Source organism: Cynocephalus volans, chromosome 12 (assembly GCF_027409185.1).
Source record: "Cynocephalus volans isolate mCynVol1 chromosome 12, mCynVol1.pri, whole genome shotgun sequence".
Lineage (NCBI taxonomy): Eukaryota > Metazoa > Chordata > Mammalia > Dermoptera > Cynocephalidae > Cynocephalus > Cynocephalus volans.
Genome location: NC_084471.1, coordinates 9,513,196 through 9,537,214, shown reverse-complemented (window position 1 = coordinate 9,537,214; position 24,019 = coordinate 9,513,196). Strand labels below are relative to the sequence as shown.

At 36.7% G+C, this 24,019-nt stretch overlaps 1 protein-coding gene across 2 annotated transcripts in view; it reads left to right on the top strand.

Annotated features, from left to right (window-relative positions):
• Positions 1-24,019, top strand: part of EP300 (E1A binding protein p300) — a 73,307-nt gene that overhangs the window by 31,473 nt on the left and 17,815 nt on the right. Inside the window, exons 7-19 of one of the 2 annotated variants that reach the window (XM_063074705.1) lie at positions 5,407-5,500; positions 6,400-6,537; positions 8,227-8,344; positions 9,032-9,206; positions 13,126-13,203; positions 13,973-14,082; positions 16,138-16,275; positions 17,673-18,110; positions 19,194-19,373; positions 19,599-19,743; positions 21,739-21,857; positions 22,861-23,100; positions 23,646-23,734. In XM_063074705.1, coding sequence (XP_062930775.1) covers positions 5,407-5,500; positions 6,400-6,537; positions 8,227-8,344; positions 9,032-9,206; positions 13,126-13,203; positions 13,973-14,082; positions 16,138-16,275; positions 17,673-18,110; positions 19,194-19,373; positions 19,599-19,743; positions 21,739-21,857; positions 22,861-23,100; positions 23,646-23,734 — 2,062 coding nt within the window. The remainder of the gene's footprint in view (positions 1-5,406; positions 5,501-6,399; positions 6,538-8,226; positions 8,345-9,031; positions 9,207-13,125; positions 13,204-13,972; positions 14,083-16,137; positions 16,276-17,672; positions 18,111-19,193; positions 19,374-19,598; positions 19,744-21,738; positions 21,858-22,860; positions 23,101-23,645; positions 23,735-24,019) is intronic. The other variant, XM_063074706.1, reaches the window with a different exon arrangement.

The window sequence follows — 24,019 nt, the reverse complement described above, 5'->3', positions numbered from 1 at the left end:
GTAAATTTTTAATAACTATTTTTTTTCCTAATACTCTTTTCATAAGCAGTGTTTAACAACTTTGTTCTCTGAAAGTGAAAGTTGTAAGAGTGAAATGCAATAATTTTGAGTCCCATCAATTTTGATTTTGATGTTTAATAATTTGAGATCTAAAATGCTGGGTAGTGACATGGAGCTTCTTATTCATGCATTCAGGTTTGAAAGTCAGATTTTGCAGTCACTTGCTATGACTATTTTAGATAGTAGTGATAATGCTCAATACCAGAACATTTCTACTTTAATATACTTTAGGGTTAGCCGGTTAGCTCAGGTGATTAGATCACGATGTTGTTAACACCAAGGTGTCAAGGGTTTGGATCTCTGGACTGGCCAGCTGCCAAAAAAAAAAAAGAATTTTTTCTTGATTTACCTAATCAGAGACTTAGATAAATCTCTTTTGGATAGCTATAAATCAGCTTGTCTATATTTTTCACTATTTCATGACAAGCAGTGCTAACTCATGGCATATAAGTAGATTAGATAATTATTGAGTGACCAGTTTTTGTTTTGTTTTAAAATTGAACCGGGAATCAGGATGAGGAGCGATCCTGCCTTTTCAGGCTTGTTTTCATATCTTCTATTGAAAGTACATGAAAAAGGATTAGTAATAGGAAGATGGACCTGGAAATTCGGACTATTTCCCCCTCTTCCTCTTCTGTTTTGTTTTGGAATTAACATTGCTTTAATTAATTAATTCTCTCCTGTTCCATGTTAGGTGGAGTACACCTTGCCTCTCTCCTTGAGTTTTAGGATGTTGACCCAATGAGTTTATCTGCCCCTGGCCTGGAATTTCATGTTTGTAATTGGGTACTTCCCATTCATTTTTCAAATTTCTGTGTGTAGCTCCTAATACAGCTCTTTTTCTTTCCTTATATCATCTGTGTATGTACTTTTGTGTATAGCCACAAAGTTATTTAAATGTTAGTTTCTTGGGATTTCTTTTTTCACATTTCTCTGTGTCTTTATTTTAGGATGAGATTTGAGATTAATCAGGTTTCTAGTTGTTCTTCAGTTAATGGTGCCTCTATAGTAATAATTATTGTGAGCCAAAACAGCTAGAATACCTCATTTATTTCTTTTGTTATATTAGATCCCATCTTGATGTCCAGTTTCGAAATCTAAAATGAAACTGTACTCTCTGCTTTTTAGCCTATAACATCCTCTTTGTTGCTGTTCATCAGACACAACCCAAATAAGCAAGGCCTGCTTATGAAGTATGTTTCCTTTTATACCAAACTCTTTTTAAAATAATTAATCCTATGTATTTATGTTATATGGAGGGCATCCATTGTATTTTTATTTTATGAGTTCGCTAAAGCCTGTATAATGAATAAAGGAAATGAATATCAAAATGGTGTCACCATGACTCCATATAATTTTCCAACAGCCTTTATGGGGGTTTTAAGAAAGTATTTATTTCATATTATGAATAAGTGACTGATAGATTTTTTCATTTCACACCAAAATCTTAGGTAATTTATTAATTTTAAGCAGAACTTTATACTTTGGCTGCTGTTTGGACCAGGGGTTTTAGACTCTAAGTGGCTTTTTTAGGTGCTTAAAGTGATTCTTTAATTTTATGATGGATTTTACTAGTAATAGAATAATTTTGTACTATTTTAGTTGATGATGGTCAGAAACATGACCCAGGAGTTGCAACTTTGCTTTAGCATATTATCAAAAAGAGTAAAGAATTAATAAATTATTTTCTTCATTGGTAAATCTTTTTTTTTTTTTAAACCCTTTTGCCATCTTTTATAATTTTGAGATGCTATACTGAGCTTTTATCACTTCTGTTGTCTTGCACCAACAATCTTTATTTTAAGATGGTACTTCATGTTCAGGCCTGATCTACTAGGCTAAATTCATGAAAGGGACCCTGTTGTGGTAAGATATTTACCCCATTTATAAACAGAAGCAGTTTACTTGAGTATATTTCCATTTACTCAGCAACCTAAAATGTTTGTCTTTGATGTTTTTCCAAGATTGGATCCCAAATGTTAGTACTGTCAGGTCTCTCTCTTGTCATTTTAACCCTGAAGTATTTATGTAATTAGAAATCTAGAAAAAAACTTTCTCTTAAAATTGAGGCCTTGAAAAATGTGTGTGTATCTACCTGTCAATAATTTAAAATCTTTTAGATCTGTAATAAACACTATCTTTACCTTGAATCTGTGTTTTGGTAAGTTCTTTCCTCATGTTTCTTATATATGAATAAATTTTTTCTCCTGTATTTTAATTTGGGTTTTTCAAACCTACCTAAATTTTGAAGTAGTCTAGCAAAGACTATATATATATATATATATACCTTTAACCTAGATTCACTAATTTTTCACATTTGCTTTGTTTTTAGACTTAAGATATCTTGACTCTTAACCACTATTTCACCATATATCTCCTGCTAACAAGGATGTTTTTCTCCGTAAATACAGTACTGTTAATCACGTAATAAATCTAATATTTGTTCAAGAATGTTATCTGGGGCTGACCGGTTAGCTCAGTTGGCTAGAGTGTGGTCCTGATAACACCAAGGTCTAGGGTTCAATCTCTGTACCAGCGAGCCACCAAAAAAAGAAAGTAATAATAATAGTAATAATAATGTCATTTAATGTACAGTCTATATTTAAATTTCTCCACTTGTCTCCCAAGCTCAATTAAGGTTTTTACATTTTGTTATCATCTATCTGCCTTTTCTCTTTTAATCTAGAAGTCATCTCACCTTTCTTTCTTTGTTCATCACACATTGACTTTCAGTGAGTCCTATAAATTCTTTGACAATATGGATATTTCTGTTTCCTTATAATTGGATCCAGGCTAAACATTTTTGGGATGAATATGTCATAGTGATGTGTATCTGATCAAATTTTTAAAATGTCATTATAAACATTTCTTGGGACTCGCATTTGCCGTCAACTAGTTTTTCCTTATAACATCCCTGCTCTCTCATTTTATTGCGAACCTTTCAATTATGGGTTAACCATATCTGGAATTGGTTACCAAAAATTTGCTTCTCAGTTTTGTGTTTTATTCTTTTTCAAAGATTTTGGTAGTTATTATCTCTCATTTATGTTCCCAAGACTGTGAGATCTCTGAAAAAAAAAATAGTAGTATAGGTCTATGTTATACTGTCTTTACCTGAAGTATATAGTACTGGGTAGAATGTAGAGCCTGAGCAAACATGTAAATGCTTTCATATGGAAAATTTGTTCACAATTCCAGCTTAGGATAACAGCTTTGTCTCACACTGTGGCATAACTGGCTATAGTGCTGGAATATTCTCAGAGTTATAAATTTTACATACCTGTAATGGACAAGGGCAGTAGAACAAATGATAAGCAGCATTAATTCAGGTGTTCCATATGATGGGGGGAAAACATACTAAAGGGGCATGGTCACTACTTTGAAACATCTCTAGTCTGAGGGGCAGGCTAATGATTAAGTAGACAGAACTACAGGATTTCTCATATAGGTCAGGTTATAGAGATCATGTAGCAAGGAGGGGAAGAGAGCCTGGAATTTTTTTTTTTAGATATATTTTAGTTACAAAATTAGAATTTTTTACTATAAGCCCATAGTGGCCATATTGTACCACATTCTTAATCTTCTAATTGCTATTGAATTCAGTTACTCTATAAAGTTTTTATTGGGATGGGAATCCTTCTTAGAGCTTAGAAAACAAAAATATATTCACACTGATTTTCAGGTGCCATAAATTCTTTTTTTCATCTTTTTTTTTTTTTTTTTTCTGATTCTCTGGCAGTGCCAGTAATGTCTCACTGCCTACATTCTTGTATTCTCAAGTGAGTGCTTACTTTCAGGGGCTTAAATACTAGCTGATGTGTAAGGGACTTTCTTTTCAAGTTATGTTTGTTGAGCCATTACTTAAAACCAGAATTAAATGGACCTGGAGACTTTGAAGAGAATGTTTTGCTGTGCTGTCATGTGCCGTCAGAAGGCAGTAAGATAAGCAAATTCATACATGGTATAATACACACTTTTCCTTTACTTGATGGTGCTGTTGTTTTTGCCATCAATAAAATCTATACTAAGTGTACATAATTTTTCTATAAAGGTATTATTGACACATGGAGTATTTACAGTGACAAATATAAAATTGTGGTCAACACAATTTGTTTCAAAAAGACTTCCAGCATCTACATTTCAGGAAGCCAGCCTGATGAGAACCGAAGGAAAGTTCTGCCTAAGCATTTAGGGAGCAAGGTGAAAGAAGGCAACAGAATTTTTCTTCATTAAACATTATTTACAAATCTAGCCAATTATTTGTGTTTTAGTGGGGATTTTTGTTTGTTTGTTAACTAAAATAACTTGTGGGGGCATATTAATAGAACTGTGTACCAAAGAAGGGTTTTTTTGTTTTTGGCAGCTGGCCAGTACAGGGATCCAAACCCGTGACCTTGGTGTTATAAGGCTGTGCTCTAACAACCAACTGAGCTAACTGGCCAGCCCAAAGTAGTTGTTGTTGTTGTTGTTGTTGTTTTTAACCACATGACAGTCTGTTTTAGTGTGTGTTGCTGTTGGTTGTTTTTAGTTTTCAAAGACATAAAATATTCATTAAGATTGTTAATTGGAGAAGTGATATATGCACATAGAACTATTCAAGACATTTTGAAGGAATATCCAATAAAAAATGATTTCCTTTAACCCAAACACTGCTTCACACCACCACCTCTCCTTAGAGGTCACCATACTTAGGCTCCCGAATCCTTACATAAATTTTCTGTACTTATGAAAGCATGTGCATATATAATTTAATTCCCTAATTCTAGTTTCTTGCTCATGTTAACATAATTGTACACGTGTACATATGTAACTGTAAAACAAATTATCAGAAGTGGAAATTCTAAGTCAAAGAATATGTGCATGAATGTTTTTATGTGTTAGCATTTGCTGAAACAGCCCTGCCAAGAGTTTGTCAGTTTGCACATCTATGCATTTTGGTTGAAAATGTTTCTTTTCCCAAACCCTTCTCAACACTTGGTTTTAGAATTCCAACTTTTTAAAGTTTTGACAATTTCATACATGAAAAATACATTGTTTTAATTATTACTTTAAGTATAGTTGAGTATATTTGCTTTTTTTTTTTTTTTTTTTTTTTAAAGATGTATTACTTTTTCTGTGAGTTACCTGTTTCTTTCCTATTATATTTGTCTTATTTACTGGTTTGTAAGGATACTTAATGTATTAGCCTTTGTGTGTGTCTTACTAATTATATTGCTAATAATTACTTATTGTATGTGCTGCTTATTTTTTTATTTGTCATTGGTCTCTTTGCTTATGGTATTTATTGTATGATGGCTATTGGCTATTTTATTTATTTCTGTCTTTCATTGTTTTGTTTTGACTTAGGTGCTAGTCCTATGGGAGTAAATGGCGGTGTAGGGGTTCAAACTCCGAATCTTCTTTCTGACTCGATGTTGCATTCAGCCATAAGTTCTCAAAAGTAAGTTTTTTCTTGGTTTGTGGCCTGCATCACATTTCATATACTTGCTAAGAATTCCTTATTTGAGTTTTTAATTTAGTTTCCTTTATTCAAAGATACCTCTGATCAGTGAAGACAAACAGGATATTTGAAGTCCATTCCTTCATCTTTCTATAACCTTGTCTGAAATGCTGTCAATTATGTGGGGTGACTTACACCTTCCCAAATACAGTAGGAAGTTGTAGGTATAAAAAATGAATTTGCTGTATTCCAGTGTTAAGAATTATTCCATTACCCATGGGGTTCCATGAGATAAGCTGGCTGTGTCAAAATGACAGCTTATTGTAATATCACAAGGCTTTTTTTTTTTTTTTTTTTTTTTTCCGGTGGTTGTCTGGTATGGGGATCCAAACCCTTTACTTTGGTATTACAACACCACGCTCTAACCAACTAAACTAACCTGCCAGCCCGGAGAACATGAGACTTTTTTTTTTTTTTTTTTAATAAAGATGACCAGTAAGGGGATCTTAACCCTTGGCTTGGTATCGTCAGCACCACACTCAGCCAGTGACCAAACCAGCCATCCCTATATAGGATCTGAACCCATGGCCTTGGTGTTATCAGCATCACAGTCTCCCGAGTGAGCCACGGGTTGGCCTTACGCAAGACTTCTAAACACCAGATTTTATCCTCCTCTCTATACAAAGAAATGTAACTCTTTTCCCTCACACAGGTACAAACATACAAATTTAGAAAGAGATTTGGTCATATGCTTCTTCCCCAAACCCCACACACCTTTATGCAAATAGACCTGTCAGCATATTGGGCCCATTGCATTAATCACTGTCAGCTCTAATTGAATGAAGTCTTCTTTCTCTTACCGTTCCTCACTAAAACTATTTTATGACTCCTTTTTAAAGCCCAATGATGAGTGAAAATGCCAGTGTGGCCTCTCTGGGTCCTATGCCAACAGCAGCTCAACCATCCAGTACTGGAATTCGGAAACAGTGGCATGAAGATATTACTCAGGATCTTCGAAATCATCTTGTCCACAAACTGTAAGCCAAGTTGTGGGTGTGTCTTACTCATAAAGAGTTGTCATGTCAATGTGCTTCCAATCTACTGGACATATAACTACCAGAGGAATATTATTGATTTTTCTGTAGCCTAGCTGTTAATGTTGATACTTCTGCTCTGTGGCATTCTTGCTGCTGCTTCTTACTTCCTTTCTTCTCACCTTCATTTGTAGGAATCTTTCAGCTTTAACATTGTGTGCACTATTCTGCCTAGTGCCAGTAATTAATATATTAAAAATCATTTATTTTAGTGTCATTGCCTTTGCAAAACTCATATTTCATAAGAAAAACTAGACCTTAGCTCATTAAAATGTGGCAGTGGCAACATCTTTTTCTGTTATTCTTGGCAAAGCTTTTATTATATTGACAGGTTGAATCTGCTAGGGTGGTCTGTGTGTGTTTTTCTGGTCCATCAAATGTATAGATAGCAGTTTGTGAAATTCCTTCTGCACTATTTGTTGTGAAGTTGATATATGCCAGGTACTCCCCCTCACAAACTTCTAGTTAATCTAAAAGAATTCTTGTTAGATAAAGGAGGAGGAGACATATAGAGTGATAAAATGTAATGTGCCCAAGATCATAAACGTAGGGCTTGAACCTTGCTTATGAGAGAGTTTACCCTTCAAACAAAATGGAGTATTCTTCCTTGGAGAAAGCATTCTTGTTTCAACTCCACCTAATAGTATGGTCCCCTCTGTTCCATCCATATTTTTTTGGTTGACTTTGAAACATGATCTGTCTTATACTCTCTTGATTTATTTTTATGTTACGTTAGTCCTCCATTTACACCTGAGTTTCATTTAGGAATTCTAAAATGATAGTGCTAGAAATGCAGTTTGACAAGGAGAGAGCTCCACAATTTTAATGTGATTAATTAATAAAGAATACCCAGATTGTTATTTTGTAATAAAATGTTTAGGAAATTTTATTGCATGGATGGAGATGATAGATTATTTGGGATTGATCATCTAACTTGACATTAAAATTTATATTATATGCTTGCTGGTTTTCTGCCAACTCAAGTATTCTTTTAAACTTCTATTTATTTCTTAATCTTGTTTCTTCGGGTACTATACAACTGAACGTGAGGGGTCCAAATAATAAAATTAATGTCTAAAAATCACATTTGTCTATTTTATGAAATACCACTGCCAAACATTTTGTAGGGAATTGCTAGAGAGTGAAAAACTTTGAATGTAGGAGAATCATTATGTGTTTTTTCTCCTTCCACTTCAAGTTTTTGATCTTTTAAGGTTTTGGCGTGGTTGTTAGGTATTATTTTAATAAGCTGAATAGATTTTGGAGAGTAGAAGAATCTGAAGGCTGTTGCTACTTGATCTTACGACAACGGTCAGGTCTCCTCACTTTATGTAGCACGGTAAAATTTTTTGCTCTACATTTAGAGTGACAGGGACTGGAGAGTATTTTTATGGAGTCATTTCTTATTATGATCAGGAAAAGCCTTTATCACAAAAAGACAATTTCATTTCAGTATTTTTTTAATATTTGAACACATCTCACCCACCCATTGTTTTTTCTTTTATGCAGTGTGTGTACAGTGTATAAAAATGGGAAAATAATAATCAGGAAAAAATTTAAAGTATCATATATAACCATGACATGAATGAAAAGCTGGCATGATATTACAGTGGCAGGATTTTCTGTTCCTAGTGTTCAAGCCATATTTCCTACTCCGGATCCTGCCGCTTTAAAAGACAGACGAATGGAAAACTTAGTTGCATATGCCCGGAAAGTCGAAGGGGACATGTATGAATCTGCAAATAATCGAGTGAGCATCTGTTTTTTGTTTTCAATAGAAAAGAAAATGTCAGGAATGAACCTATTCTCGTTTATTTTATTTACTCTTCTATAACATATATAAGCAATACTGTGCTTCCCAGGACACCGTTTCAACTATCCCGTCTTACTGTTCACTGAGCATAGTCAAGATAAAGCACTTTCTTAAGTGTGTGTCATCAGGAATTTTACGTTTCTCCACATAATACAGTGCACTCATGTGACACTTTATTTGGGTTGTCCTTCTGTCAACTGAAAAAGTGGCTGAGCTGTTACCAGCTCTGTTCTGTTTTCGCTAGAATATATTGGATCAGCTGCTTGGCATTTTCAACTCAAGTAGTAGTTCAGTTTCTCTACATCAGTTGAACTTTCTTTTCTAGGTTGGCACTTCTTCAAATGTAGCATATTTTTTCCATGTCCTGTATGTTGCCAGCACATATTTCATAAACTCCTTTGAGAAAGGTCACATTTTTACTCTGTAGGTTAATAATAAAAACTGCTGGTCACACATTCATTCCAAATGTGAGCTCACATTTGGAGTGATTAGATTCTCCCCCCTTTTTTAGTATCTGCCTACTCTTTTATTGAAGCATATATCTCTTAGTTCTTTGTGGTGTTACCCAGTGGTAGTTCCTCTTTTTTCCTCATCTCTCTTATTTTACTTCAAAAATTCAAAAAGGCGGAATACTACCACCTTCTAGCCGAGAAGATCTATAAGATCCAGAAAGAACTAGAAGAAAAACGAAGGACTAGACTGCAGAAACAGAATATGCTACCAAATGCTGCAGGCATGGTACCAGTTTCCATGAATCCAGGGCCTAACATGGGACAGCCACAACCAGGAATGACTTCTAGTAAGTGCTTTTTGTTATATTTATGTTGGGGGGAAATTGATAACACATGGTTTCTAACTAAAGCCATTAATTTATATAAGCTTGTGTAACTATTCTAGTTTTCAAATGGCCTTTTGCCTTTGCAAAGAAAATAATTCATCCACTAGCAAAAACAGTAGTTGAACTGTATATTTAAGATTTCTTGGCATGATACTTAACATATCTTGATAATCTGGCATCATTTTTAGAGCCTAGGAAAGCCTTATCTAAGAGTGATACCTAGAAAATGACAGTCCATGAATTTTCACTGGTTTTCTCCAGCACTCACTGACTTGGATGTAATAGGCAGCCAACCAGCTTCAAGGCCCCACAGAGACTTACATACTTCCTAAACACATATACTACCATCTCACATTGTCACATTTTCTCCTTGATAGCTTCACTTTCTGGTTATAGCATCATCCTCAACCTGATGAATTAACCATATAGCCAGGATTGTTATAGATTGCCTTATTCATTCATTGACTTATTACTAGATTCCAAGCAGTGAAATGTGGAGTGGGCACACAGTAGTGAGGAAGAACACAAGCTGTTTAAATACTGTGAGAAAGGTTACTACTTATAGGAAGTACTAGCTGAGCCACAGGTAGCAACTCTTTGTTGTTGTTGTTGTTCAGTTTTAAACAACTCTTATGCCATTACTGGGTTACAGGTGAGCTGAGAAATTCATCGCCCTCAGTCCTTATAGTAGTAAAGTGGAGAACCATTGGTTGCCACTGGACTTTAGAAGCATCATTTGCTAACTGCAGTGTGCCAGGTACCTATTTATTGGGCCATGATATGAACAGAATTGGGAAGAGCAACATTTCTGGCAGAGGGAATAGTATCTGTGGAGGCCCAGTATCATGGGAAAGAAAACACGTATACTTTTTGAGTAGGTAGAAGAGCAAATATTCAGGAATGAGAAAGTCAAGATTAGAGTTGGGGAAACTGCTTCAGTACATGATTTGAACTAAGATCATAACTAGGGATATGGAGACAAGTAGACATATTTGAGATACTTGGATGTGGTAGAATTTATTCGCATTCTGGGTGAAATTTGAGCCAGCTCTAAAGTCTGAGATATTAAATTGTAGTCTGTCAGAGTAAAAACAGTATGATAGTGTTGGAGGCAAGAATAAATAGTGGAACTAAATAGCCCTAAGTGTTTGTTGACCTTTAACTCATACTGAATCTGACGTTTTGTAGAATGAGATCTTTACCTTTTCTCATACACAGAAATTAATTATAGAAGAATAAAAAGGCTTTAAACTTTAAAAAATTAAAAGTACAACACAGAATATTAAAGAAAATACAGAATGAATTGACAAAGACCACAAACTAGACTCTACCTAGAAGCTTTAAAGAAAAAAAAAGACAACAGAAGGGACCATAAACATAATTAATGGACAAACCAAAGAAAGTATTTTCAATATTAAAAGTACTAATTGTCTTAATATAAGACTTAAGGCAGGGAGAGATGAAACATGAGAATAATTATGGGAAAAGAACATGAGGGAACAAGTAACCAAAACTGTAGAAAATGTTTGGGGTCTATAAAGGTTGAAATGCGTGTTAGTGACTGCAGGAATATGACTCCAGAATATACTGTTGAGAAGAATGTAGATGTTAGTTCATTCGCTTATATCTGATCATTTTGTTCTTGGGACTTTGATTCCAAACATAGTGCTACAGTTTTACAGAAAATCCTAAAAATGTCCTAGTATTGTATTGTTAAATATCTGTGATGTATTAAGTTCAGTGTGAACTTATTCATATTTAGGGGTTTTATTTTATATTTGCATAAGAAAAATATTATGGGTAGATAAAGGATAATAGAAGAATTGAACTTCCTCATCTTTAGACTTCTGTAAAGTTTTATTTTTTTATTTTTGGGGCTATGGGCAAAGAGCATGCATTTATAATATAATCAGAGTGGCTATGGTAAGTCTCCATATTGGCCTAGAAAGATGCCCGTAATAAGTGAATATAAGTAACATATATGTGCAGTCTGAAAAAGATAAATCCAATTGTTAATGGGGTAGAAGGGCTGGCTCTTAATTTTTTTTTTTTTACAAACATTAACTTTAAGGAAAACCTGATCACAGGCAAGTATGTGCATTACAATCTGATTGTTTTGAAGTATGGCATATGCCCAGAAAAATGTTCTGGAAGAAATAAATACTAATCTGTTAATATTTCTTTCTTATGGGAGTGGTAGGATTTCTGGAAGCTTTATGTTGTGTGTTAAAGGGTTTTTGATTTTTGGATCTGTGCCTGTAGTTTACATTAAGGGAGTATTTATTTAAATATTAATGATGGACATTTTAAATAATGATTTTATATATGTATATATATTTTTTCTTTATCTCTAAATATTTATCTTAATTGTTATCAAAATGTCCTTCAAACGTTCGTCAGATTATCCTTATGATAATAAAAAGTTAAGAGCTGCCTCATGGACCAAAAATAGATACTATGATACATTCATACCATGCAGTCTGCATCGTAGTTGTAAATGAAAGTGCTTGGGGCAGATGTGGGCAATAGGGTAACGTTTTTATTTTGACTTTTATTTGTTAGTCTCAAATACTTAAAAATCAAAAGATTTTGCATAAAAATCTAGATTTCTGTCTTACTTAAGAGATTTGGCTCCCTCCCTCCCACAGGGACACCACTGTCTCTAGCTGAAGTATGGCGGCTTACTCTTTAGAAGAGTTTGTGTTGTGCTTTTTCCACTTCACCACAGTCCTGAACATTCCCCATTATTTTGGGTACCCGGTACACTTTCACAGTGAAAGCAATTTCTTTACTGGGCTAAATGGCCCTTGCTCCCATTTAGTTTGCAACACCTAACCATATTATTGATAGGAAAAAATTTTACTCATACATTAGGTGAAAACACTGTTTTATTGAAACTGTATGTGAATAGTATATGTGTGTGGTGGAAGATTTAAACTGTCAGTAGAGGCTTTAGAGGCTTATCTCTGAGTCAGTCATTGGATCATGATTCATTTTTCATTTTTTTTAATGTTTTCTAATTTTTATATAATGAACATGGATTACACATGTAATTTTATAAATCTTGCGCAGTTGTAGATAGTTATATGAATAAATGTGCAGAATTTCCTCTGTCACTTTTGCTTATATACTAAAAATTAAGAATTGTCTTAAGTGGTTGGCATCTCCTTAGAGCAGGATCTCCCGCAGGTGTGCCTGAGGCTTGAGTGCATAGCACTTGGGAGAGGGTGACCAGGGTGCAGCTGGGTTACTATAGAAATATTATTTACCCTGTGTACCATGTTGGAAGTGCTGTACTATAGCTTGTACTATAGAATTTATAGATTTACATTTTAATTTCATTGCATAGTTCTAATTTTGTGTTTGTTCAGGATTTACATTATCTATAATGCAGTATAATGTGTATATTATTTAAAAGTCAGTGTTCATAGTAGGCTTGTGTACATAAAAACATGTATTATTGGGTTACACAATCAAATTTAGTCAACACTGGACAAAATTCATAGTTATTATCTGTGGAGATATTCTGTTGCACACCAAGCAAAGAATCAGACTTGCTTAAACAATAGCATATTAAATGCTATAGTAGCTTCATGGGGTTTTGGGGGGGGGGTTGTTTTGTTTTGTTTAGTTTTTACATTATTTTTCTGTCAACTTTGAAAGCACCCTGGTTCATAAAGGAGTAAGTCCAAAACCATTTGGAGGCATTTTCTTGTATTCCAAAAATACAAGGCTCCTCTGTAGTTCAGAGCTTTATTCTTTGAGATTCAGGGTGAATTCTTCAAAATATTACTAACGATATTTTGTGGGGGGTTTTGTTTAAGCTTACGGGCACCTGATGCAAAGATACTTCTTTAACCATTTCTCTTTTCCAATTTAGACGGTCCTCTACCTGACCCAACTATGATCCGTGGCAGTGTGCCAAACCAGATGATGCCTCGGATAACTCCACAACCTGGTAAATTGTGAAAGAAATCCCTGTGATTATTTTTAACAGAGTCCCTGGCATACTACAGTATTATACTACTTGCTACCTTGATTCCTGCTTTAGGCCAGCAGCAAGTATCATAATTACCCGGTTGGGAAATTAGAAAACTTCTTGGAGTTGGAGCCCATGGAGCAAGTGGGAATGAAGAGCAGGTTGGCTGGCAGCTCAAGGGGCAGATGATATTAAAAGATTAAGCATCTATTTAAAGACAAGTGGGCGAGATTGAATTTGCTGCAGATTGTAAAATTTAGTTCAGAAACCATAGGTTAGTTAATAATGCCCATCTACATCTGCTGTGAATGAAATAGATTCATTTATAGTTAAAAGGTTGAAAGCACATTCCTTTATTAGACCTGATAAAACGACATAAAATCAGCTGTAAGAACTCTCTTTTTGTTTTGTTTTGTTTTGTTTTGTTTTTGTATTTTCTGCATGGGAGGAGAGGGGACTCTTTTCTATCTTCCCTTTCCACAAATTAGCTCTCTTTCCTCTCTGATTACCACCCACTTGCTGGGCATTGGACTTCACTTTCCTCAGTGGGTCTCTGTAGACTGTCTTGAGTCCACTGACCTGGCTCTGAAGGCACTGAGTGCCAGTGGAAGGTTATTTCCTTTGTGCACATTCACGTTCATGTAGGAGCCACCAGATGCTCCCTGCCAGCTTGTCTCGTGCAGAAGAACTCATTCATTCTCCAGTTCCATAGAGATGTTCAGATCTAATATTTTGCATATATTCACAGGTTTGAATCAATTCGGCCAGATAAATATGCCCCAGCCCCCTATTGGACCCCGGCAAACTTCTCCTCTTCAGCACCACGGACAGTTGGCTCAGCCTGGAGCTCTCAACCCGGTTAGTTTGACTCCTTTGAGTAATGTGTTTGGCCTTTACATGATACGTTAAAAATCCTTTCCTTTGTTTATACCTCATAAGGAAAAATTCTCACTCTTGTTTAAACAAACCAGAAGACCTTGTTCTTATATTGCAATTCTGTTGTATTTAGCCCCACGTGTTTCAAAGAGATGAGAATAAATAGTTACTTTAGAAAGTGGAGTGGCAAAAACTAAATTATATACCACAATTAGACAGTGAATATGAAAATCCTTAATTTTTGCTTATCTCTTCTACCTAGAGATAGTTTTTAGAAATTTATCCTACAGAAATAATTACTATAAGGCACTACAATAATATAATTTGAAGAAAATTTATGTTAAGGATGTTGTATTATGTGTTCTGTTTTGAAAAATGCTGTATTATAAAATTACGTTAAGAAATTTGTTATGGGCCGACCCCGTGGCTCACTCAGGAGAGTGCAGCGCTGGGAGCGCAGCAGCGCTCCAACCGCGGGTTTGGATCCTATATAGGGATGGCCGGTTCGCTCACTGGCTGAGCGCGGTCACGAAAAAGGACAAAAAAAAAAAAGAAATTTCTTATGATTGAATTAAGATAAATCTGTAAATTGAAATGCTGTGTAAGCAATAATTTCAAAACTTGGATAATGGCATAAAAGTTGTTTATAACTAAATGGAAAAAGAACGCTTTTAAAGTATATATATGTTATATGATCCAATATAATTTGAACACTTTTGATTATAAACATTTAATATATTTATTAATCTATATGAAATAAACACTAAAAGATTTTCATCCAAGCAAGTACTAAAAGATTTACATCCAAGCAAGTACAGGTTGAGCATTCCTGTTCCAAATATTTGAAATTCAGAATTCTCCAAAATCCAGAACTTTTTGAATGCCTATGTGATGCTCAAAGGTCATACTCAACGGAAATGCTCATTAGAACATTTCAGATTTCAGATTTTTGGTAAGCCATGCTCAACTGGTATGTATAATGCAAATGTTACATAATCCAAAAAAAATCTGAAATCCAAAACACTTCTGGTCCCAAGCATTTCAAATAAGGGATACCTAACCTGTACTGTTCATAATTTAGAAAATCATAGTACTAGAAAGCTGATAAGCCAGTTCCCTGTCCCTGGGGTCACAATATTTAGTACCCTGCATATTTTTTCAGTTATATCTATTCCCTAATGCCTGTCTTCCCACTCCATGCAGGGAAATTTCTGTCCTATGCAATGGTGATGGAGGAGCAATTGCTTGGTTCTAGAGGCTGGGCAAGAGAGACTGAGCACCTTGCTGCACTTTATGCAAACTCTTAACCAGCCATCCAGCCCTCTGCATTGGCTCCGACCCTCATCCTATTAGCTGGTGCTTCCAATTCTTGAACCTTTTTGGAATTCTCTACCGTTACTACTACTATTCACAAATATGCCATGTGTAGCAAGGAGCCTGTTCTTCATTTTAATCCATAAACCAAATGCTTTTCTTAGCTTATGAAGTTTTGGGCCTTTGGTATTCCAGATTTCTTTCCTTTATTAAAGGCCTGTATTTGTGTAGGGTAATTTTTAAAAATATATGTAACAATCCTAGAGCATTTGTGGACCATGATTGCTACCAGATTCAGCCACAACTTGTAAGATTTACTTGTTTTTACCCATTATGGAGTTTGTGCTGTTAGAAGACTAGTGACATGAGCAAAAAGCTCATGAAATTGTGATTCACTCTCCTCACTTAACAGAATATGCAAAGAAACACTTAAGCTCTTTTCCTTGTCAGAGTTCTGCATGTATTTGTGCACCAAGAGAATGTGCATTTGTCCATACTTCTTATTTCTTGAAAGTAGGGTTAGATAAGCTGGAGGCTATTCCCCCTTACCTTAGCAGTTTTCTTCTTTTCTCCTCCCTCCCCCCGTTTCACCTTCACCTGTTTTCCTGCCTTTTCCTCTCCTCTACTCAGTAAGGCTGACAGCAGGCCTGAAGCAGTTGATGATTCCAGTTGTGGTAGAATAACTGTAATAAAACAGTTTGGCGCTCTGTGGTTTTTTTGCAGCCTATGGGCTATGGGCCTCGCATGCAGCAGCCTTCCAGCCAGAGCCAGTTCCTTCCCCAGACTCAGTTCTCATCACAGGGAATGAATGTAACAAATATGCCTTTGGCTCCATCCAGTGGTCAAGCACCAGTGTCTCAAGTATGTCTCACGGTGAATTTTTTTCTCATTTTTGTGATTCTTGAAACTTCTCTTGATCTAGGTTTTTACAGGGAAGGGCGGCAGCAAATAGTGGGTAAAGACAGATGACTTTCTAAAAACAATTTTCCACTTACAGTATTCTGAACATGAAGAGATTATTCTTTGACAGAGCAATGGTGCTAATTGTTACAAACTAGAAAATTATATTTTATTTTTATTTTTTGGCAGCTGGCCAGTATGGGGGTCCAAACTGGAAATAATTTACGTACTTTTTTATTTATTTTAAAATTTATTTATTTATTTACATTCTAAGATGTTGCAAAGCAGTTTGGGGGCTGGGGGAAAGGTTAAAGGGGAGGTGGGAGAGAGGGGTGCGATCAAGGCCTGTGGCACCCCCCTCATTCTGGCAGTGGAGCCCAGGGGGCATGTGGATGTCCGGGGACATGGTTGAGGTCCTCGGCCCCACCACCACCCCACTCAGAACCCCGGGGCACTTCTGCCAGCTGTCCATGATGTGCCCCAATATTCCTCCAATGGGCCACCCCCCCATATTCCAAACACTTCCCATGTGCCGGTCCATTGTGATGACTCACCGGCCTCTGAGTAGCTCCTTTTTTCAGTTGCCCTTCACTTCTATGTTTGTCCACAGGAACCCTGTTAGTGGTCTTGCTGGCCTGGGTGCCACCAAGGCCCTCTTCTCCCCTGCAGCCACCATGAAACTTCATGTGAAGGGCACAGCTGTGGCTTTTGCCAGCTCTTGCTCCATGTGTTCACCAGGACCAGGCTAGAAGTGGTTGAGGCTCAAAATAGTCAAAGTGGTCCTTTCTTCCTCTCATCATGGCTTCTCCTGCCTTCATGAACTCCTTAGGTCTCTCCTCTTCCACTGAGTTCTGGCAGCCTCAGCTTGGCTGTCATTGCTTTTTAATAGTTGTAAATTGGATGATTGTGAGTGAGGGTGATGCTGGGTACTGTCTACTCCACCATCTTGATCGGACTCCTGAACTGGAAATAATTTAAATTGATGGTTTTAACTTTTCTTTTTTCAATTTTTTTTGAGTAGTAAACACTTTAAATAATAAAGTCATAGTGAGAACTACCATGTAGGAGGAGGAACTCTGGCTGAAGAGAGCATAGGGAGGCCCCAGAGCACTGTGCACTCACTACTCCCATGCTCCTGCTGGGGCTGGGGCCATTCCGCTAAATGGTTTTGTCTCTTTAATCAAGTTCTCTATTGATTTTGTTATCCAAAGTAATAGGATTTTTTACATTTTTTGAAATAGAGGCATTGTTGCTTTTGTTTAATCAGTTCGTGTCTTAAATGCATATAACTTAACTGTGTGATTATTTCTTTTATTATATTCTGAACTGCCATCTTGTTATGTGTTTCATTTTAACAGGCACAAATGTCTAGTTCTTCCTGCCCAGTGAACTCTCCTATAATGCCTCCAGGGTCTCAAGGGAGCCACATTCACTGTCCGCCTCTGCCTCAAACAGCTCTGCATCAGAATTCACCCTCTCCTGTTCCTAGTCGTACCCCCACACCTCACCACACTCCCCCAAGCATAGGGGCTCAGCAACCACCAGCAACAGCAATTCCAGCCCCTGTTCCTACACCTCCTGCCATGCCACCTGGGCCACAGTCCCAGGCTCTCCATCTGCCTACAAGGCAGACACCTACACCACCAACAACACAACTTCCTCCTCAAGTGCAGCCTTCACTTCCTGCTGTTCCTTCAGCTGACCAGCCCCAGCAGCAGCCTCGCTCACAACAGAGTACAGCAGCCTCTGTTCCTACCCCAACAGCACCGCTGCTACCTCCACAGCCTGCAACTCCGGTAAGCATTTGAAATTAGGTGGAATCATTTCAGTTGCACTGTATTATTACATTACTTCTGTGCCATCTCTGTTTTCTTGTGTTTCATCTCTTATTGTCTCCACAGACAGAATGGATCTCTTTTTCATTAGGGACTGACTTTTCTTGTTTTTTCTTCCTCTCATAGTACCTAGCATAGGGAGGTACTGACTTTAGGTCTGACTTTGACCATTATGTTTCATGTTGTGTTCTGAGGCCTGAAGACATGTAGTCCCTCTCCTACTTATTTAGTATATCTTTTAGTGCACCACATGAATTTTACATATATTTAAAGATTTGTTTTCAAATGGTTTGAACTATAGTACTCAGAGATCAAATGAAAAAATTATAGATTTATGAGTCCCTTTGGCCCTAACCAAAATTTAAAAATCATGGTCTAAGATGAGAGAATTATGAACCCAGAACAACCTATAGCTTACTTGTGAGAGGTTGGTTATGTATGTAGCAAAAACCTAAATTTTTGTCTAACAGTTAAATCCTTACTAATAGAATTCTGTGTGATAAGGCTTAGAACTTTCTGCCTTGATTGTTGATATATTTTATTTTTCAGTCATGTTGATGAACTGAGAAGTCCCACAAGCCACCTCCACTTCATAAAATACTGTTCATCAATAACTGTTTCATCGTGGACTTTGACAGGCAGGAAGGGCAGGATGCAGAAAGGAATGTGTGCATCTGTTTGATTTTATTTTTTATGGGATAGTTCTAGAAAATAATAACTTCTCATTATGAGGTGGTTTTTTTTTACTGGAAGACTTAGGGAAGCAGTCATCTTTGAAACCTCCACCAATCACACACTGCCAGAGAATGACAGTTGCTGCCTGTTTTATGTACATCCAGCAAACTAGTATTTTCAAGTCCTCAAACTTTTGTTCTTTAGCTTAATTGAAGGTGGTGAGATGGGCACTTAAGTGAAAGCACCGTAAATGGATATAGTGATCCTAGACAAAAAATATGTGGTTAATCCTACGATCCTGTTGTGTAGCTTAAGTTCTGATTGTGTGATTGGCACATTTTTTTTGTTTTTCCCCCTCTCTCTGCCCAGCTTTCCCAGCCAGCTGTAAGCATTGAAGGACAGGTATCAAATCCTCCATCTACTAGTAGCACAGAAGTGAATTCTCAGACCATTCCTGAGAAGCAGCCCTCACAGGAAGTGAAAATGGAGGCAAAAATGGAAGTGGATCATCCAGAACCGGCAGATACTCAGCCAGAGGATATTCCAGAGGTGAGAGTAGGGCAGTTACTGCTATGATTTGGTCAAGACCTTAGTCTAGGAACCCAATTTTTAAAACTCAGTGTTGCAGGAAAGTAATCTGATAATTAGGTCTTATTGGGTTGATTTTCATGTGAGAAAGAGTATTCAGGGGAAGAGTAAATGTAATGATAATGATCGTATTGCTTCCCAATTGGATATGTTTGCAATACTAAAAATTCCTACCTTGTCTTTTAGACTAAAGCAGAAAACTGTAAGGTGGAGCCTACAGAAACGGAAGAGAGAGGCACCGAATTAAAAACTGAAATAAAAGAGGAGGAAGACCAGCCAAGTACTTCAGCTACCCAGTCATCTCCAGCTCCAGGACAGTCAAAGAAAAAGAGTAAGTCTCTTAGGCTGTCTGTTCCTGGGGGCAAAGACCCAGGGTACACTGGTGTCAGAAATTGACGTTAATGTGATTTCATCAAGTGTGACTCCCTGGGCCTAGTCTCTTTGTTGTTACTAATATTGGAAAAGAATTTTTCTTTCCTTTAGGTATATTCACTTGGTATAACCATTGGGTCAGTCATATTCCTCATTTTTCAGGGCATGGTACGTGGTTAGCACTCTCTAAAAATAACCTCTTTTTCAGAAGCAAGAAATTGTTAAATAGGCTGACTGGTTAGCTCTGTCGGTTAGAGTGTAGTTTTATAACACCAAGGTCAAGGGTTTGGATCTGCATGCCAGACAGCTGTCAAAAAAAAAAAAAAGAAAAGAAATTGTAAAATAATATTCTTGACAAAAATGCAGGAAAGGACAGCAGTAATAATAGCAACATCTTTCACATCCTGTATACCAGGCACCTGCATTGTCTCATTTAATAACTTCACAACAACTCTGTGAGGTTATTGATACCTGCTTCTACAGGCAGGAAAGCTGGGGCTTAACAAGATTAAGTAACTTACCCCAGGTTACTCAGCTGGTCAGTTCCTGGGCCAGGATGCAAACCCAGTCAGGCTGAGGCAGTCTCTGCTGAAAATGAATGGGTCAAATTGGGCAAGCAGCACTGATGTATTGGACTCAAACAATTCCCACAGAAATTAATTTAATTTAGGACTAGAACTTGTGGCTCTAGTGATGCTGCAGTTGGCTTAGGTGGACTTATTGCAAGGGTGAGTCTGCTGCTCTTGGAGATGATTAGAAATGTTCCATTAATACAACATGCTATAAAAATGTTGGGTTTAAAAAATTATTTTCATTTAAAAATAGGGTTTGTATATATTGAGGTGTTATTTTAATATAGGCTGAAATAAACACAGTCTTAAGGAATCACTCTTTAAAACATCTAATCACAAGTTTACTCAAGTTCTGTTTTGCACATATCCAGGTATGAGAGACAACCCATTCCTGTGTAGTCTGATTTTTTTCATAGCACCTCCCCACCTTGAGGTGAAAAGTATCTAAACAGATAAAAAGATATACCTTCCTAAAGTTAAATTATTACTTTTTTTTTTTTTTTTAAAGATGACCAATAAGGGGATCTTAACCCTTGGCTTGGTGTTGTCAGCACCACACACTCCCAAGTGAGCCACGGGCCGGCCCTCAAGTTAAATTAATTTGCAAATCAAAAAATAATAAGACCCTTGCTCAGACTTTAAAAGCTCAAAATTGGACCCTTGGGCTGTCTGGTTAGTCACTAGCTGCTTCAGCAATAGTTTAATTCCATTTGGGACATTTCAGCAAATATTTCTTGACTTTTGGAAAACATTAATGAGAACACATTTGAACTTAATTTGATCAACTCAGTCCACTGTTCTAGCAGTAATTTAGTTTACTCTTTTTTTGAGACTTAACCCTAACATTTGCCATTAAAATAGTAAACATCTGTTCTTCCTCAACTCTAAAATATCATTTTATTGAGATTTTCTCCCCTTGAATGCTTCTGACTCCTTTAGTGCTAAGACAGTCATACCAGTTCTAATTTGACTTGTTAAATACTGATGTCATGAAGGAAGACTGTATTACTTGATACCACCACCCTCTTACTGCCAGTATCTTTTTAATTGTCATATTGAGAAGGCTCTTCGTAAATTTTTAGAAGGCTTTGGGTTCTGTTTCTACTTGGCCAAAACTCCATTTTAACTGAATTTGTCACTGGAAAATTAGCTGAGCCTTGAAAGAGTTTAAAGACGACAAGACATGCTGTTTCGTAGGTGTTGCCTGAAGCAGAACAGAAAGGAGTTAGAATGAGGAAGTGAGGCCTTAGTTACAGCTTCATGCACAATGTAGTCGATTTTGTGTTTTGTGATTCTTGAGATGATTTTGCAGCTTCAATTTGAACTTTATTTAAATTCTTTTGCTTAATGGATAACTAATTTCAAATGTACTCTTCTTAAAGTTTTCAAGCCAGAAGAATTACGACAGGCACTGATGCCAACACTAGAGGCACTTTACCGTCAGGATCCGGAATCCCTTCCCTTTCGTCAACCTGTGGACCCTCAGCTTCTAGGAATCCCTGTAAGTATGTGGTGGTACTTCTGATTTTTTTTTTTTTTAAATCTGGTAACGGCTTTGTTGAGATATAATTCATATACCATACAAGTCACCTATTTAAAATGTGTAATTCAGTGGTTTTTAGTATATTCATAAGAGTTGTACAACCATCACCACAGTTTTATTTTTATCATCCCACAAAAGAAACCCCATATCCATTAATGGTCACTCTTCATTTCCTCCCCCAGTACCCCACCCCCCAAACCTAGGCAGACACCAGTCTACCTTTTGTCTCTCGATTTGTATGTTTTAGACATTTCATTAAATGGAAACAATACATGGTTTTTTGTGACTGGCTTCTTTCACTTAACATGTTTTTGAAATTCATCCATGTTGTAGCACAAATCAGGACTTCATTCCTTTTTATGGCCCAGTTATATTCCACTATATGTCTGTACTACATTTTCTTTACATGTTCATTAGTTGATAGACATTTGGGTTGTTTACACTTTTGTGCTATTGAGGATAGTGCTGCTATGAACATTTGTGTACAAGTTGAATATTCCTTATTCATAGTTTTTGGGACCAAAGTGTTTCGGATTTCAGATTTTTTCTAATTTTGGAATATTTGTAGAATATATACCAGTTGAGCATTCCTAATCTGAAAACCCAAAATGCTCGAATGAGCATTTCCTTTGAGTGTCATGTTGGCACTCAAAAAGTTTCAGATTTTGTAGCATTTTGGATTTCTGATTTTTGGATTAGGGATGCATCTGGAGTTGTTTCTGTAGATCATCAGCCTGCTGTCTGGAAAGTCCAAAATACCTCTTATTTTCTCTGCCTTCTAAGCAGCTTCATATCTGTGAAAACTAATAATTTAAAGAAATAATGGGCATCACCCAACTTTTGGGGAATATAGACTCAACATTACCTGGAAAATTAATGATGATAATAGGAAGATATTCCATCTGCCCTAAATATGCTGAGACTCTTGGGTAATGTTGTTTGGTGTCACTTGTCTTTCTAGGATTACTTTGATATTGTAAAGAGCCCCATGGATCTTTCTACCATCAAGAGGAAGTTAGACACAGGACAGTATCAGGAACCCTGGCAATATGTGGATGACATTTGGCTTATGTTCAACAATGCCTGGTTATATAACCGGAAAACATCCCGGGTATACAAGTACTGCTCCAAGTTGTCTGAGGTCTTTGAACAAGAAATTGACCCAGTCATGCAGAGCCTTGGATATTGTTGTGGCAGAAAGGTAAGAAATGGCTTTCAGATCTGCCTTTAACTTTTCCAGGATACCTAGAATATAGTGATGACTGGGATAAGAGATATCTTGCTTCTACTGGCTTTGATAGGGCCTTTCTCTTAATGCATTGTTTATATTTACTTGTACATGTTTATATAGAATGGGCTTTCTGTAAAGACAGTCTTTGTACAGATGTGACTCGTATGATATTGAATCATCAGACTGTAAGCTCATCTGGGGTAGGGCTTTATCATGTTCACCTGTGGGTTCACATTGCACAGTGTACTGGTTTTCCTGTGCATACCAAGTCACATTGAGCTGCAAGTGGCAAAGTGGAAGGCAATGATTGCTAAGCCTACCTCTGAGTGGTGAAATAGTAAGTTTAGAATGGTTTTTGGAAACTGAAGTAAAATTTTAAAAAACTGAAATAGGCCATTATGATTAACATTAATGAGAACTAAGATGTCACTGGCTTTTGTTTCCAATTTGCCATTGTAACTGTTTTAGCTTGTCCTTCAGGCTCCTGTACTCTTAACAAATCGTTCCTTTTGCAGTTGGAGTTCTCTCCACAGACACTGTGTTGCTATGGCAAACAGTTATGCACAATCCCTCGCGATGCCACTTACTACAGTTACCAGAACAGGTAAGCTCAACCATGTGTGGACCATGATCCATGTGTCCGAATGTCTAGGGAGTGCATGTGGATGGATCAGCACACATACAGTCATGACTCATGTGTAACTTGCTTGAAAACAGCTGTATAGCACAAGTTCTGTTCTCTGCTTTCAGCTTTTTGAAAAATTATAAAATTTTCTAGCAAAACATAGCCTTGCATTAGTTGTTTGGGCCCTTATTTTGATAAAGAAGGAACCCAAGGCCTTGGGAAGTTAAGCAGTTTTGTGATTTGTGGCATAGATGGGGCTATGTC